This window comes from Triplophysa dalaica, chromosome 9, assembly GCF_015846415.1.
Source record: "Triplophysa dalaica isolate WHDGS20190420 chromosome 9, ASM1584641v1, whole genome shotgun sequence".
Classification (NCBI taxonomy): Eukaryota; Metazoa; Chordata; class Actinopteri; order Cypriniformes; family Nemacheilidae; genus Triplophysa; species Triplophysa dalaica.
Genome location: NC_079550.1, coordinates 10,293,707 through 10,311,149, shown reverse-complemented (window position 1 = coordinate 10,311,149; position 17,443 = coordinate 10,293,707). Strand labels below are relative to the sequence as shown.

The window sequence follows — 17,443 nt, the reverse complement described above, 5'->3', positions numbered from 1 at the left end:
TATAACTCATTATCACAGTGCAAACTTTCAACAGGATACAACGGTGACTGTTTTCTTTGAATAGCCTACATGGAAACTAAATCTTAAGAGTACAACATGTTTTGCCCTAAACCTGTTTTAAAAAAATGTTATATAGTAATAAAATGTAATACGAGGTGCTGATATGCCACGTTTTATAGGATTCAACATGGAACAAAATCTAGAGATAATACTGTGCAGGCCATTCCTAGAGTAACAAAAGTTTTTCTCCAGAAGGTTTTATCTGGAAGCAGGGGCGTCATCCACCCATAACACACAGAAATATGCCGTATACATACAAATACATACATTCAAAGCAATATTATCGAGAATATCTCTTTAAGCGTATTCAAAACATCCTTGTGAGAAATAAATATCTGATTAAAACATGAATCCTCTTTAAATTTTTAAGGTAAATGCATCAGTCTGGTGTGGTTTGTATAACTTGTATACAATTTTGTGCTATAGTAGTAAAAGAGTCATTGTTTGCATACAAATGAACACAGAGCACAAAAAAGCAAATAAAAATGAAGCAAAATGGTAACCTTTTGTTAAACTGCCTATAATACAGATTCATTATCAATTACGAAATTCCTTCCATTATGAAACGAAAATATATAATGCAATATATTACACAATTCATTAATTTAAGTGCATCTTAATATTTGAAAAGTGTCAATTCTTTATGTTTTATTAAAAATATTGTATATATTATTTAAACTCATATACCACTCTATTTATTTCCGAATCTATTAAATTATTTAATAGTTAATTGATGGTTTATGTAGAGGAAAATATATTTTCTTTAAGAGAACTGTCAGTCGCTGCACCCTGAAATTAAAGTAAAAATGATTCACTTTAAACAATGCTACCTGTATGCAAATTTCCAAGTGGAGTGTTTGACAGCGCAGACTATAAAAATGTCTCGTAAGAGCCATTCGAAAGCATCTGGAGCAGTTTGTTCTTCTTGCCTGCAAAACTGACATTCAAAAATCTGAGTTGGCACGTGCCCCCTCTGTTTGAATGGGCATGACGCCTCTGTCTGGAAGGAACCAAACAACAATGGTCCCCGTTTATTTCTTTCGTAGGGACACATTTCTCACTATATCTTCTAGTGAAGAAAGTGTCACATAAAGGTTTTGAATTAAATGAGGGTCAGGAAATGTTGACTATTCTTTTAAGGCACTTTTGACAGAAATACCAGAAGAAGGAAAGGAATACTTTGCCAAAAATGAAGCCCCAAAAATCACACAATAATTATGAGACTAAAAAAGACGGAACATTTGAAAAAATATGAACATTTATATATTATCAATAATATTAGGCTAACTATTTCACACTATCATAGAGGTCACTGGACAGCTAACAAAAACAAAACTCAAGCAGTGATATATTTGCCAATAGTGAAAAAAAGGTTAAAAAGTAAAAACATTAAACAAATCATGACTGAGACTGTCATAAATTTATGCATGAAAGGGTTAAACGCGAGATGCAATGGATTTGTGCATAACACACACACACAGTCTAGGTCAATCATAAACAAATACAGAGATTAACACAATCCCTAAACCAAAGACAAAATACAATTCAATCTGCCAGTGGTTACAATATATGAGGTAGTGAAAGAACACAAGATATTGTTTTATTTTGCGATATATAGGCTAACGTTGAACTGCAGTCTGCCGTACACACTCCCTCATGACGATCTCTTCTGCATCCCGGTTCATTGTGTCAATGCACCAGTCTGTGTTGTGCGTCTGAGTCAGTCTCTACTGCAGAGTTTTGACTCACTGAAACACATCGGCTATTTATAGCATCCAGAGCTACACTAACACTCCATCAGGTTACTGTGGATTCTCTCTAAACCACAAGGGCTGAAGACCAAGTTGAGTATAAAGGATTGGAGTGATGTTTGTGAATGTCTCCTTTTGGAAAAGGAAGGCAGTCACCTTATAGGGATAGTTCACCCAAAAATGAAGATTCTGTCATCATTGCATCACCTTTGAGTTGTACTCTGAACACAGAGACAGATATATGGAAGAATGCTTATAACCAAAACGATCTTGCCCCTGATTGGCTGCCATATTAGGAAAAATACTTTATCTATTTTTTTTAAACAAAATAATACATTTTGAAGAATGTAGGACAGCAAGCAGTTCTGGGCCATTTTTAACTACCATTGTATTTTTATCTACTATGGTAGTCAATGGGGGTCGAGATCTGCTTGGTTATAAGCATTCCTCCAAATATCTTCCTCTGTGTTCATCAGAACAAAGAAATGTAAACAGATTAGGAACAATTCAAAGGTGAGTAAATGATGACAGAATTTTCATTTGGGGTGAAGTATCCCTTTAAAATGAGCCAATGCGTCAAACTTTGTTTTTCCCCTTTTGGGGGAACTCAATCTTAAAGAATTTGGTTTTACCCACATCGGCAATGTCCAGAGAGAACACGTTACGTAACAGCCGATGTAAAGGCAGATGTGAGGTCATTGGCCAAAAAAAGACGGTTCTCCCCAAGGACTCCACTTTCAAAAGCCAATAAACAGAACCCGATCCGCTCAGAGTGCCCTCGTTCCCTGCTGCAGTCGTTTCAGGAACATGAGTGCACTCATTCTTTGTTTTTTTGCTGACTCATTGCCTCCGCAGACAGCTCATCTTATGGCTGGAGACAGCAACTCTTCCTCCTGCATTTATTCAAGGAACAGCTCATCCCCATAAAACAATTCTGTCATCATTTATTTCATTTCAGGTCGTATCAGAAAAGAAATTAATATTTTCATTCTCTCATCTTGATTCTTTTTTTGTTGTTGCTGATTCCTTCTATTGTTCTGCCTCATTTGTAATAAAAGCATCTGCTAAATGATTAAATGTAATATTTTGTAGTAACATTCTCTGGGCAGTGACACTCTTCTGAAATTCTTCTTAAATCAGACCTTCAGTTTACACTCCAAACACAGCAACACAGAGAGAAAACATGTAATATTTTATCATTTATTTTAATAAATAGTAAAGATGTCAAAAAACTGACAATGTCTCCAAGATGCCTGTGTACTGTGAAAAGTTTTGTGCACTTGTGTAGAAAATCTGTGGGGATGTTATGAAAAATATTATGAAACAAATATTATTTATTAATTAACTTCTAACTAAATCAAATCAACATTTGGTGACCATCCTCTGTGTTCAAATCAGCTTTAATCCTATAGATACACATCTGTTTTCAAGTTGCTTTGCTGCTTTTTAAGTGTCTTGTAAGCCACAGTGTATTCTTCATACAGGCAGACTCAATAATGGTGGTGGGATCAGATCTCTATGTGGAGCACTGTTTGACAGACTCCCTCTCCATTCAAAATATCACTGGATTATTACAAAATGGTATTAACTACTGACACACTACAGCTAAATATATAAATAAATAGCCTTTTTTGGGCAAAAAAACTAACAAGCTTAAAGGTCCAGTATATGAAATTTAGCGGCATCTCGTGGTGAGGTTGTGAATTGTAACCAAAGGCTCAGTACACCCCTCCCTTTCGAAGAACTACGGTGGCTTACACAGGACTAAGAAGTTCTCATGTTTTTGCTTCTTTGCCAAAGAAGATAACGTATTTCGTAACACGCTCTGTAGATCTGTTTGTCCGTTTTGGGCCACTGTAGAAACAACATGAGAAATAGCTCATTCTAATATAAAAGAACCAAAACTCTTTATTTTGTAAGATATTTACACACCTCTGACATAGTTATGTATATTATATTACATTTCCTTCAATAGATCCTCCAAAAATCGTTTTAAAAGTCCGTGTGTAATTTTGTAGTGTAAAAACGAACAAGACCATTTCTGTATTGACTAAAAATCCTCACTTTGTTCTGCATTATCAAAAATGGCTTATAGTGACCACAGCCCGCGACAACTAATGTTGTGGCTTACATTCATTTCTGTGACTAATATTAACATCATTGCCTACGTGCTGACTTTCTGTTTTGTTTAATCACAGTGCTGAAGGACCGGATATGGAAGGATACGGTTAAAATATATAAAAAAAATACTGTATGCATTCACTCTGTACATGGTTCTCTTTTGTGCTTCCTCTCCATACAACCATCTATCAACTCCTGTAGTCGCATTGAATCAACAGTTTGCGATACGATTCCCCTTCCAAGTTACGAAAACACCACCGCAGACCTGAAACAACCTCGCTCAGTGAGCTGTATGAGATAAACGCAGGGGCCAGACACCGAATGACACAAGTTCTTCACAGACACGCACTTACACTGCCTCCTCCGCAACTTGAGGAGAGAGAAAGCCAGTTGCTAGGAGACGCAGCCCCCAGTGCAAACACAGAACCATCTGTCTATGTAAAGTGGAGATGGTCGGGTATCTGAAAGGCTGGCACAGTCACTGGAACAACAGTGGTGTGGAGTGCAGGCACCATCTTGTTTTTTTAAGCTCCTCCATATTGAAATAATGCTCTTTTTGTTGCGTTGAGCCCACATCTGGACTTTTATCTCATTCTCCGTGTCAGCGTGCCGACTCGAGTGTACATGTTTATTAAGTTGAACCTTATATTTTAATTTTGTTTCCTTCCTAAGAGAAACTGTCAACTGTCAGCGGAGTGTGGCTTTCGTGCATTTGAAAATGATGTGACATTTAACTTGTGTGCTGTTTTTTAAGTCTTTGGAAGTCATTCGAAAACTTTCTGGGAGATAAAGAAATACACGGAGCAATTTATTTTGTCGTTTGACAGCTCTAGTCTCCCACGTTCTTTGTAAGAAAAGAAGCAACTTAAAGGAACAGTTTACCCAAAAATAAAAATAATGTCATCATTTACTCACCCTCAAGTTGTTTCAAGCCCGTATACATTTCATTGTTCTGCTGATCACAAAAAAAGAGATATTTGGAAGAATGTTTGTTACGAAACAGATCTGGGTCACCATTGACTACTATAATTTGAGAAAATCTACTATGGTCGTCAATGGTGCCCCAGACTGTGTTCAAATATCTTTAACAAAGAAACGTATACAAGTTAGGAACAACTTGAGGGTTAGTAAATGATCTTTCATTTTTGGGTTCTAGATTAGCCCTTAAATTCTGATAAACTGTTTCTTTAAAAAGAATCCGCATGTAGTTATGGTAATTACCTGAAAAGAACATCATGCAAATTGATCAATATTTCAACTTTATTGATATTTTATATCAATGTCGATGGGAGTTCCACAACATCATTATCTTCTCATCCATTTATAAAATACACTACAGTTGAAACGCTCTGCTAGAGTACAAAAGTAGTAAATTTGGTGTCCAGAGATCATGTTTGATAATGCTAAGATGACAATCATAAATTAAAACAAATGCAACAATTTAGTCCCTGACACACATGGAAATCAGCTGTAATTGTGAATAAATAGTTTTATACACATAATTTATTTTTTCACATAATTTCAACAAATAATACAAATTTAGAGAGAAAAATGTCAATAAGTCAATGTCAATCACCTTTCGACAATCTCACATGCCATCATTTTTTACTTCAAGCAAATGAAAAAGCAATTTCTTATTTGGTCGACTAATTTTCTGTTGGGTCTTTGGTTAATTTTGTTGACACTAAAGTGTGTTTCAGTAGTCTTGGGCACAGAGGAGCTGTCAAGAGTGGTTTGTTTTTTTAATTCTGGTAATCTAAAGGAGAGGCAGAGTCTACAGTTTTACCTCATCTTATTAGTCCCAAAAGAGTTGACTAACAGCAAGAACACTTGGTACAAATAAACACCTTGAAACTGGGACCAGCACAAACTGTTAACATGGACCACAGACACAAAGATGTCCAGACAACACGTTTCTCAAACTGCTATACATTAAGGTTTCCATTGACGTTAATATGCAGGGGCTGCATGTTCCCAAAGTCAATGAGATTCTTGTTACATTAAAGAGATAATTCACCAAAAATTGAAATGCATTTATTTAGGAAATTAATTGATTAATTAATCAGATTGATTTGGTTATTGAGTTTAAATCGCAGATTTACTCAAAGCGGTAAACAGCTAGTAAAAGTGATTTTTTTTTTCCACTTTACCGAAAAGTTTTAAAATCTGTCATAATTTACTCACCCTTATGTTGTTTCAAACAGGTATAAATATGTTTGTTCTGATGAACAGAGAGAAAGATGTCTTGAAGAATGCTTGTAACTAAACAGTTCTTGGACCCCATTGACTATAATGGTAGTGAAAAAGTTTGCTTTCCTACATTCTTCAAAATATCTTCTTTTGTGTTGAAAAGAACAACAAAATTTACAAAACAATTTTCCCTACTATGGTAGTCAACCTACTACGGTTTTGCATTTTCCATAAAATTGTCCCTGACAGCTCATATGATTCAAATCATTATTGTAAAGATTTTTTTATATTTTCTATTATATACTTTTCATTATAAAGATTTTGTATGTATTGGCTCAATAACTGATTTTTGTTTGTACCCACATATCCCGCAAACCATTTTTAGGATGCTTTTATGTTGATTCAGTCTCTTTCGGTCCCAGTCCCCATTCACATTTATTATGGGCTAAAAAACTAGCCCAGATATTCTTCAAGCAACTTCCAAACAGGTTATATAATACATTTTTATTTACACCCAATTTTCATTTTTGAGTGAATTATCCCTTTAAAAGCAGGACGGGTACACTTCATCTGAACCCTTCTCAGACCTCACGCAGGCTGTCATTGGTCCATCAGAGCCCCATTCAGAGATCTCTCCTGGCCCCTCCCTGCATTCTGCACGTGCCAGGCCTCCACACTGGGGCAGATGGTGCCATCATCAGCTGAATTTCCAAAAGGTCAGCCTGGAAGTTTCTCACTTACACAATATTGAGAAAGCCCTATCAGCCCTCGTGACCCTGATCCTGCCAAACGCAGCGTGTCCTCCGAGCCCTGCCTTATGTCATATATACGTATGAATAGAGCTGCTTCTTGTAGAAACAGTAGAGCACAGATGAGCGTGACGTGCTTTATGTGTATACAAGTATGTCTGTACACCTCGTGTGTGCATTCATGTTTCTCAGTGTGCTCCCACCTGTCGTGGGGCGGACACACGCACGTGCACGCGCTCTCCTCCAGACACACAAAGCCCACCCGGGGCGGCCCTCTATTTCTCCTGATACCAGTCCGGGTGGGCGCCCGGGGTCGAGGTGCTTGTGTGTCAGCAGGAGATGGAGGGGTTTAAGGTTTAAGAGGGTAATGGCAAACCAAAGTCAGTCATCCACCCACGCATTCACCATCCACCCGTCATCCACTTCGACTCTCCCGGGCGTCTGTTCATTCCCAGCCGTTATCCTTGATCATGTGGGCGAGTTCGATGATGAACTTCCCCTCCTTGTACTTTTGACTGCTCTCAAAGGCGTGTTCCTAGCAGGAGGGCAAGGGGAAAATGAGAGGAGAGGTATTGATCGCAGAACATTTGCGCAATGCATATTATTAGTGGATGACTATGAGGCCCCGGCGTGTCGTAACCTGCTGAAACGGTGAAACTGCTGACTGCACCTCGCAATCGTAGCCCGATCAAAATATAATTGCTGTAAAATACACACTTATGTGAAGCTTACAATATTATTCTAGTGCATGATAAACCCAAAAACTCATTTTTATGTTTAATTCATAATACCCAATATGAAACATCTCGCTCCTTCAAAATGCTGAGCATCGCTACAACATTTAAAGGGGTCATATGGCTTGAGTAGTTGTTTTTCTGTGTCTTGTGCATGTATGAGACACGTAAAATTGCAAATATTAAAGTATCGGAACAAAAGATGCATTCTACCTAAAAGCGAATACTCACCCAGACATGCCTGAAAGGCATCGTGAAACCAGACCCCCACAAATCTGCGTCTGTTCGTGGTATGATTTGACTAAGACCGCCCAAATGTATAGCAAGTAAGGTGGGCGCACCTGTCAGTACTATTGGTTTGGAACCTGATGTTCCAAATATGGTAAGAGGCGTTATCACATGCTTGCAGTATTCGACCAATCACTACCTACTGGTTAACTGGCCAATCAAGAAAATCTTTGTGTTTTAGAGAGGCGGGGGAAGAGGAGATCCAAACATGAACGGTATGTGGAAAATACAGCGTTTTTAACCTTAAATCGTGTACACACATTGCATCACATCTAAAACCGAACGATAATATTTGTTTTAGCCATGTCATATGACCCCTTTAATATCCTGTTTGTCTGTTTTTCTTTTTATAGCTCTATGTGCAGGCAGAAGAGAGCACATCAGATATCAGCAAAAGGTCACTGGGTCAAGAGTTGTGGCTACTCGTAAACATCCGACAGAAATATCAGACGTGCTTATAAATAACGTGACCACTATGGACGTGATGGACACGTTTATGTTTGTGTGTTGGTTTATCTGTGTTTATGTTTTTAATCGGGCAAGACTCCCAATAATCCTGCCGGATCTTGGTGAGCGGAAATCCAGCAGCACTGATATGTGGAAAAAACAATCGGCACGCGGCACAGCTGCTGATTAAAATCGGACGCAGTGCGAGGAATGTATCCTGCTTATACGAGCCTCAGTGAGCGTGCTAACACTCGCACATATTAAAAAAGCGTGATTATATCTGCAAAATATCTGTGTTTCTGGCTTTTACCATGTTAGTGAATATGTTTTGGAAGTTTAAATGGACTCTTGGGTATATTAAGCTCTGTGTAGAATAGATCTACAAAAGAAAGCTTGTTTATATAATGTCCTCCATAACAAATGTGCTATGATGTCTTTGTGTCTGCTTGTGTTTTCTTACATATTTCCAACCCAGCGTGGTTTTGCAGTTTTCACAGTAGATGTCTGCTACTGCGTGAAGCCCAGTGAGCAAGACCCTCTCCTCAGCAGGACCACATCCCACATTAACCCTGAACAAACAGAGACGTAATCAGACACAACGTTGGATACAATCAGGTTGTAGAACATGACAGCGGTATACACTAACACTTGTTCACTGGAATGCTTGATTCTGATTGGTCAATCGTACCTTTGCTTACAAGGGTCCGAAATTCCTCAAAAACAATGCATTCTGGGGTTAAGTGATCCTGGCCCCATTCATTCAAGCTATTTCAACAGTTTGATTTAAATGTTTCACATTATTAAATATTTCATTTTTATTACACACCTCTCTGGAATACTTCATTCTGATTGGTGAGTTGTGACATTCTGAGGTACGTTATTCACCTGATACCAACTGCTAATACTGATAAAACACAGGTCATGCCACAGTCCCACTAGACCTGTATTGTATAAAGTTGAATCGTACAGTATTATTATACTGTCCTTCAAAATTGAAAAGCTGACGCAGTGGCATATTGATCTCTTATTGGTCACACGTCATCACATGAGAATAATTCACAGCGCAGAGTTTGCCAAACTCTTTGGAACACACTGAAATGCACATTATTTCAGCGGAGCTTGCGTTTTCAACGTCCTTCTGAAACCTTGTATCTCCATATTGTGTGCCATAAATCATTCTTATCAGTCATCCTTGTCACGGCGCTTTGCAAATATCTAACCAATAAAAAGTATTAAAAAGTGCTTTTCAAGGCTACAGTGTTTTTCTATTTTCTGAAAAAACAACGAATGTGGACATACAGGCTTTCAGAAGGACTGAGAAGGTATATGACTATATTTTTTTTTAAAGTTGATTCAACCAGATTTCAGTTTAGAATGTCGTGTCTACGATTAGGAAACTAAGATTTGATTTGCAGAAGGTTTGGATTTGTTATGAATGTTTCATTTCAAATCAGAATTTTGTGTCCATGTAATAAACCACTTCAGGGTCATACACGACCCCGTCACTTTGTTTATTTAATGAGCATCTCACTTGACCATCTACTTGTGCATATGAATCATAAAATCCTCATAAATGTACCAACAAAAGCAACGAAGTGAAGTGAAATAAATGGCAACTCTTTGAATGAAAAACGGAAACGACTTACACGGAGTTGAACAGATACGCTCTGCCCTGACTTCCTTGAAAAGACTAAAGAGAATAAAAGAGAAGTCACACATGAGGTCACTTTCAAATATAAATGAGCTTTTCATTACGCTGAGCAGACCTGACTCGTGACCTTAGACGTGGAGTTCACGTCTCAATGTGTTTGCGTTGTACGGTTAACAAACATGTTTGTTCCTGCCCTGTCGTCGGGTCATTAACTCACAGCTTATTCATTACCTTGGAGATGAGCTCGTCGTGATTGGCGAGGTGCGCTCTGCAGTGGATGCAGCTGTAGGTTCGATGACAGCTGGGCAGGTACGCCTGGAAGGTTTTGGAGCGCGTCATGGTGACCATGGGCCTGGTCGGCGGGCGGTGCAAGAAGGGGCTGCCGGCCCAGGTCGGCTCACAGGGGAAGCACCGCAACACACAGGTGAGGGCCGTGATGGGGCGGGGTGGGAGGTATACACCTGTTAACACACAAATATTCTGGGATGAGATTTCTTCCTTGTCATAAGCAGCTGCCTATTTTACAATGTTTAAATCTTTTTTTAATCCAGCGTAATGTGCAGAGTGTGAATACACCCTAGCAAGCATCTACACCATACAACAGTGTGCCATTTTCTTGTATGAAAATCCAGTTGTCACCAGTGAGATGAAACACTTTACCTTTCACAATGTCTATCGGTCTGAACGCACCAGTCGGAAACCACTTTGTTACTTTTTTCACTTCATTTAGTAGGCTTTGTAGTGGCAGGGGAGAGCATGTCTTAAGACCTCTGAGAAAAAGCAGCTTTTATGTTCTTTGTATTGTTTCCAGGCCAAAGCGTGGGGCTGGAGTATAAAGAATCTACTGATAGGCCCGAAGCGATTACCCCCACAAACACACGGGCGTCGACAGGGGCAAACACACATCCACAAATAAACTTGCATTTCGGTGACCTGCTCTTGCCCCATATCCACACACTGACCCTGAAAGGTATTTTAGGGATCGTCGTTTGCCAAAGATGTCTTAAAAACACTGGATGTAAATTCTCAAAATGTGCACAAAAATGTATGCATTTATTTAAATTGTAACTATTTTTAATCCAATAAGAAGATATGCATATAGACTATGGAAACACATTTACTGCTTTCGTCTCTGTATTGTATTTAGCCTGAAATTTAAGAGTACTTTGTCTACGAATCTCAATTTGTGGTAAGAGTGGATTACTAATGGTGTAGTTGTAGCCTACTTTGAGTCTAGAGTCTCTAGACCATTCGAGATTTCATCTTAGAGGGATAGTTCACCCAAAATTGAAAATGCTATCATCCTCATCTCTTATCAATTCAAATCTGTAGGACAAGATAAGATATTTTAAAGAATGTTGTTAACCAAACAGTGGTGGTACCGCCGGTAACCATAGACTTCCATTGGTTTCGTGTCTATACAAAAGAAGTAAATGGGAACCAATGTCGTTTGGTTATCAACATTCTTTCATATTCTCTTTCTTCTGCAGAAGAAAGAAAGTCATACAGGTTTGAATTGATGAGTAAATGATGACAGAATTTTCATTTTTGGGTGAACTATCCACTCTTTGGAAAGAAACCACTTACTGGTCCAAACCCGTTCTGAAAATACCATTTTAGACCAGCATAAATTGGTCCTATACTAGTCCAGGCTGGCAGACCACTAGCCGTGACTTTCTGCTGTATCTGGTTGCTGGTTAAGCTATTGGATCCATGGCTTCAGTATACATATAGGTCGGAAACATATGTTACGAAAAAATTAGTCTATGCAACACAATTGCACTGACAGGTATTCACACATACATTTGAGCGGTCTTAGTCAAATAATACCACAAACTGAGGAAGATTTGTGGGGATGTGGGTACACAAGGTGTTTCAGGCAGGTCTGGGTGAGCATTCGCTTTTAGATAGAATGCATCTTTTGTTCCAACACTTTATTTTCTTTGCAATTTTACGTATCTATTACATGCATGGACAACTTATAACCAGTGTTGGGCAAGTTACTCTAGAAATGCAATTAAATTACTAATTTCTGTTACTGGTCTGATTAGTTTATTTCAAAAGTAATTTGTTGCATTACTAGTTACATCACTACACCCCATCCCTCAAAAAAGCAAAATAACCTCTTTAGCCTACTTATGACTAAACTTTATAAAGAAGTGCACACTCTATCTCGCAACAAACGCAAAAACTAGTCTGACAAAACATAACAAGTTGCTAATACCAGCCTGGTATTCGACAGTTCAAGTTGACTCATTGCTCTCTGTGCGCATATATAACATATAGTTGCATGGACTTGGAACTATAATATAATTACTTGATTAAAAAGTAATCAAACTACAGTAACGTGTTACTGCCCAACACTGGTTATAACACACCAAAAACACAGAACAACACGTATTCGCGCCATATGACCCCTTTAAAACTTGTTTTCCGGATGTCATTGATTGTTCTTATTGTCTATGACTGAATGAGTTGCAAACTTTAACATGTTACAAATGTGACACTCTGTATCTCACTATACGAGGACAAGAACACATGAACTTCAGTTCATTTTACGAATTTTGAGTTTGAGTGAAGCTACTGCCAAACACACTGACGCTCAATCATCTTCGCGACCACCCGCAAAAAAAATTCAGATTAATTTTAATCAGATGATAATAGAATTAACTTTCAGTTAATTTATAGACTGTAGTATACACTATAGTATACTTTAATATTTACTGTAGTATGGTTCAAATATCCTATACAGTGCCTTGCAAAAATATTCCTCCCCCTTTTATTTTATTCACGTTTTGTTACAGTATGTTGCTGCCTTGTCTTAAACTACTTTAAATAATGAAAAATACATAAATATACACTCCACGCACAATGATGACAAAAAACTTTTGTCAAAGATTTGTGACAACTTGTGCAAATTGATTAAAAATGTAAAACTGAAATAAGTATATTGCGTAAGTATTCATACCCTTTTCTGGGACACTTGAAATTTAGCTTAGAAGCATTAGTTTGCTTGTTGACGTTTCTACACTTCGAGTGTAGTTAACCTGTGGCAAATTCAATTGAATAGGTATGATTTGGAGTGTCAAAACAAATCTGCTGGATTGAAGGTTCACAGAAGCAAGTGTGTTCCAAAAGTGTTCCGTTAATCCTTAATGAAAAAGTTTTGGAACCATCAGATCTCTTACTTGAGGTGACCTTCTGTCCAAACTGAACCATCGATGGAGAAGGGTCTTGGTAAGAGCTGTGACCAAGAAGCTGATGATAACTCTTGGTGAGCTCCATGATCATATATGGAGAAACTTGCAGAAGGACAAACATCACTGCAACACTCCATCAATCTGACTTTATGGCCGAGCGGCCATACTCAAGCCTTTGCTCAGTGAAGACACATGAAAATTTGAAATATGCAAAAACTTACCTTTCAACGAATCTTTCAAACTGTCAGAAACAAGAGTCTCTGGTCTGATGAATCTCAGTTTCATGCATCATGTCTGGAGAAAACCAGCCACTGCTCAACACCTGTACACAACCGTCTCAACAGTGTGTTGGAAATGACATAAATGATGTGGATTTATTTTTCAGTTGCAGGGACTGGGGCATTTGTCAGAGTAGAAGAAAAGCTCAACAGCACAAAATACAGAGATAGTATTTATGAAAACCTAGCCCAGAACATTCAGAACCTCGGATGTGAAGAAGGTTCATTCTCCAACATGACAATGATACCAAGCACACATCTAAAACAACGCAAGAGTGGCTTATGAACAACTCTGTCAATGTACTTGAGTGTCCCATGTGCTTGGGCTTGAACCCAACTAAACATCTCTGTATAAACCTGAAAATGTCCGTCTACTTATGATCTCCATCCAACCTGACAGAGTTTGAGAGGATCTGAGGAGAAGAATGGCAGAAAATGGCCAAAGCAGATGTGTTAAGCTTGTCACATCATACTGAAAAAGATTTGAATCTGTAAAGGTATAGTACTACTGTATAGTAAAACATTGAAAATACAGAATTAAAAAGGAAAAGAAAAGAAACAAGCTTTCCTGTAGGTCAGTGGTAAGTGCATTGCGTTAACAACACAAGGTTGTGGGTTTGATCCCAGGGAATCGGCAAACCTATGTATAAATGTATAGGATATTGCAATGTTAGTCGCTTTGGATAAAAGCGTCTGCCAAATGCCTAAAATGTAAATGTAATGTATAATTGTGCTACAAAACTTTGAAACTCTGTAGCACTGGTGCTATGTGCAAGAAAGGTTTATGTACAGGCCTGCATGGTGTGCGCCAGCATCCCAACATAAGTAATGCTAATCCTTTCAACAGGGTACATGGTGGAACTTTGGGGAAATTGGCTGCTTGTTCCATAAATGTTTAAATCTCTAATCTACCATTTAGTGTTTTGTAATATTCAGTTTATCCAAAGCATGTATTTGGAGGAAAATTTGTGTTTGCCTTCCTTCTTAGTCAGCTGCAAATCTGCTGCAAATTAAATCCAGGTTTCGTATTGCCATAACAGGAGGATCAATAACAACAAAGAGAGAAAGAGCCTCAGTATGGTTACTTTCATCATCCAGGCAAAACCGATCACCCGAGCTCTGATCCGTGAACAGTTCTGAGCCTTCATGCACAAGTGGTTTAAACCCTGACCGCTGATCCCGAACATGAACTGTGCCACAGATCACGATAGGGCACAAAGTGAGGGATTTAGTGATGTTTGTACCCCAACCAAGAGCTGAGAAAATAAAATCAGAAAATATCTGATCTAAACACATTTACAGAAGTGGTGACGTTCCTTATGACCTCACTAAAAGACTGGTGTAGGGAATTGGCTTCCGAATGAAAACAACAACATTTTAGTGGTGCTGAAACAAGGAACGACATTACGGTTGCTCATATTTAAGTGTAGAGATTTGAACCCTATGAAGTATTAAACACAAAATGTGTATGTGTGTAGTAGAGTAGGCGGGGCGAGACCGTGGTTCGAGTCCGGTGAGTAATTGTGAATTAGCGCCAGCTGTGCGCACACTGGGCTCGAATCACGTAGGAGATAGGGAGCATATAAAAGGAACGAGCGACCGGACCGTCGAAGAGAGAGGACCGGGCCCGAACTTGTGTTATGTTTGTATTTGTATTTATGAATGTAATACATCTCCATAAAATGGAAGGAAGGAGTCGGGAACCGGAAGACATTTTAAACATTTAATAAATTAATATAACAGCCGGCGGCCCCTCACGGACGACCGCCGGCGAACAAAACGTAAACATAAATACAAATACAAACATAACACAAGTTCGGGCCCGGTCCTCTCTCTTCGACGGTCCGGTCGCTCGTTCCTTTTATATGCTCCCTATCTCCTACGTGATTCGAGCCCGGTGTGCGCACAGCTGGCGCTAATTCACAATTATTTACCGGACTCGAACCACGGTCTCGCCCCGCCTACTCTACTACAGTGTAACACACTAAAAGACCATAAAACACTTTCACAAATGCATACCAACCCCCTGGAGACAATCCACATCATCCTAACATTATGCCAGAAAGTTCTGGACGGCACAGCACATTCTTTTTAATTTATAACACGTTTAAACTGATAGCTCATCAAAAAATGAAAATTCTGTGATCATTTTCTCACCCTCATGCCATTCCAAACATGTTTGACTTTCTTTCTCCCGCAGGACACAAAAGATGATATTTTGAAGAATGTTGGGGACCACAGTGACATTTTCAAAATATCGACTTTTGTGCTACACAGATGAAGAGTCACATACAAGTTTAAACCAACGTGAGGATGACTAATGACAGAATTTTTATTTTGGGAGGAACTAAGGTCTTTGCTACAGGGAAGTGCTTGATGCATTTGTTGTGACAGAGGGGCTGTCCTCATCATTACAAGGACTATGCACCACAAGAACGGTACTTATGTAACAGGAGCAGAGCTGATGAGGATAACACCAGCGACAGAAAAGAGAGGAATAATTGTGTCCTTGTGTCGCTCCCATCTTTACCATGACTTTTCCAACGACCCCGTCACACACACACCACTCTGGTTAAATGATATGAAGTAGGACAATGCTATAACGCAGAATGAAGTCAAAGCATGCAATGTCCTGAGTGGGTCTTAAAAATTAAAATCTGCTTTTTGTAATTTTCCCTGTTTGATCGCATTAGATCAATTTTGCATTCATGACTGCAGTTTATCACACAGACCGTTACTTAGCAAAATGTAACAAGAACAAGCTTAAGACCTGAATGAACTTCTGTTGATGAACTAATCTCTGCATTGGATTGGACAATGTGAAATTACTTCTGTACAGTCAGCACAACCTCCTGAAGGGGTCCGGTGGGCAGGTAAGATGTAAGAGACAGGAAAACAGATGACTTCTTTTTCAAACAATTATTAATGTTATGTACAAAAATATTTGGCTGTTTTTGATACCTGATGCACGGATAGCAGACTGTACGTGTGGGCATGTGTCCAGCCACAATGCCCTATTGTCACTTATTCTTCATGGCATCCCAAGCACGCTTTTGAATCTAGCACACTGTACTAGATCACTACCTATTCAAGACTTGTTGAAATGTGACGCTTAAACAGGTTGCTAACTAATCCAACTACCCAATACTGCAATAACCATAGAAGTATTTACGTAGTTCACTAAATTTTTCAAGACAAACATTATAAGCTTTGAATACTGTACAATCTTTATTTAAAAACATCATCGTTATAGCCCAAAAGGATGTTATATCTCAATGTTGCTCCGCTGAAGTACTGTCAAATATGACGCAGGCTTTACTGCAGTGGTCAATAATGCTTGCAGTAATGCACACGTGTGTTTATTTCTTACTGATAACGATTATAGATGACACATTATGTCACTGTTCAAGCGCTGCGGTAAAGCTGCTGATGCTCGAGGCGCGGGAACGCGCGTGGATGTGATCGTGGAGGTGTGAGATAAACAAGCTCCACTGCGGACCCGCATCACATCACTGACACCACACAGCATCTGCAGTCACACAAAGCCTTCCTCGTGACCTGATGTACTCATTCAGACGCGAATGCATCATTATTTACATTGAGATGACCATACCAAAGTTTCACATTTGGCTACTTTAAAGACATCGCTCGCCTACCTTTGAAAAGAAGAAAACGGGTTTGTGAAACGATGACACGTCCTATTCCGCAGTCGAAGTGAATCGGGATTCACGTCAAACTTTGCGTGTGCGGAAAATTTCCGCTCCTCTTCTTTTCACGTCCAGCGTGATGTATAATAAACAAGCGCGTGAAGCAAGTTTTGACTGGGCACGAACACACTGTGCATCACCTACGGGAGAAATGACAAGTGCTTCCGCCAATCACTGAGGCGCAGAGGCATGGCAACAATACGCTGATTGGCCGGAGTGTGAAAAATCAACCAATCGTATTGTGTGCTGTTGTCTACCTGCGACTAG

General features: G+C 38.9%; 1 protein-coding gene across 1 annotated transcript; it reads right to left on the bottom strand.

Moving 5' to 3' along the window:
• Nucleotides 1–5,174: 5,174 nt before the first annotated feature.
• ypel2b (yippee-like 2b) lies at nt 5,175–17,262 on the bottom strand. The gene is made up of 5 exons (XM_056757742.1): nt 17,126–17,262; nt 10,223–10,452; nt 9,987–10,030; nt 8,801–8,909; nt 5,175–7,406 (listed from the first exon to the last, which is right to left on the bottom strand). Exons 2-5 carry the CDS (start codon nt 10,337–10,339, stop codon nt 7,317–7,319), a joined length of 360 nt encoding a protein of 119 aa, XP_056613720.1. The 5' UTR covers nt 10,340–10,452; nt 17,126–17,262; the 3' UTR covers nt 5,175–7,316.
• Between the last annotated feature and the right edge of the window lie 181 nt (nt 17,263–17,443).

Bases quoted from the DNA above. Each gene is read 5' to 3' on its own strand.
- ypel2b (XM_056757742.1), bottom strand. From the start codon at position 10,339: ATGGTCACCATGACGCGCTCCAAAACCTTCCAGGCGTACCTGCCCAGC. The intron at 8,910-9,986 runs GTAAGTCGTTTC...CTGTTTGTTCAG, and splicing joins GCGTATCTGTTCAACTCCGT to GGTTAATGTGGGATGTGGTC. The intron at 7,407-8,800 runs GTAAGAAAACAC...CCCTCCTGCTAG, and splicing joins CCACGCTGGGTTGGAAATAT to GAACACGCCTTTGAGAGCAG.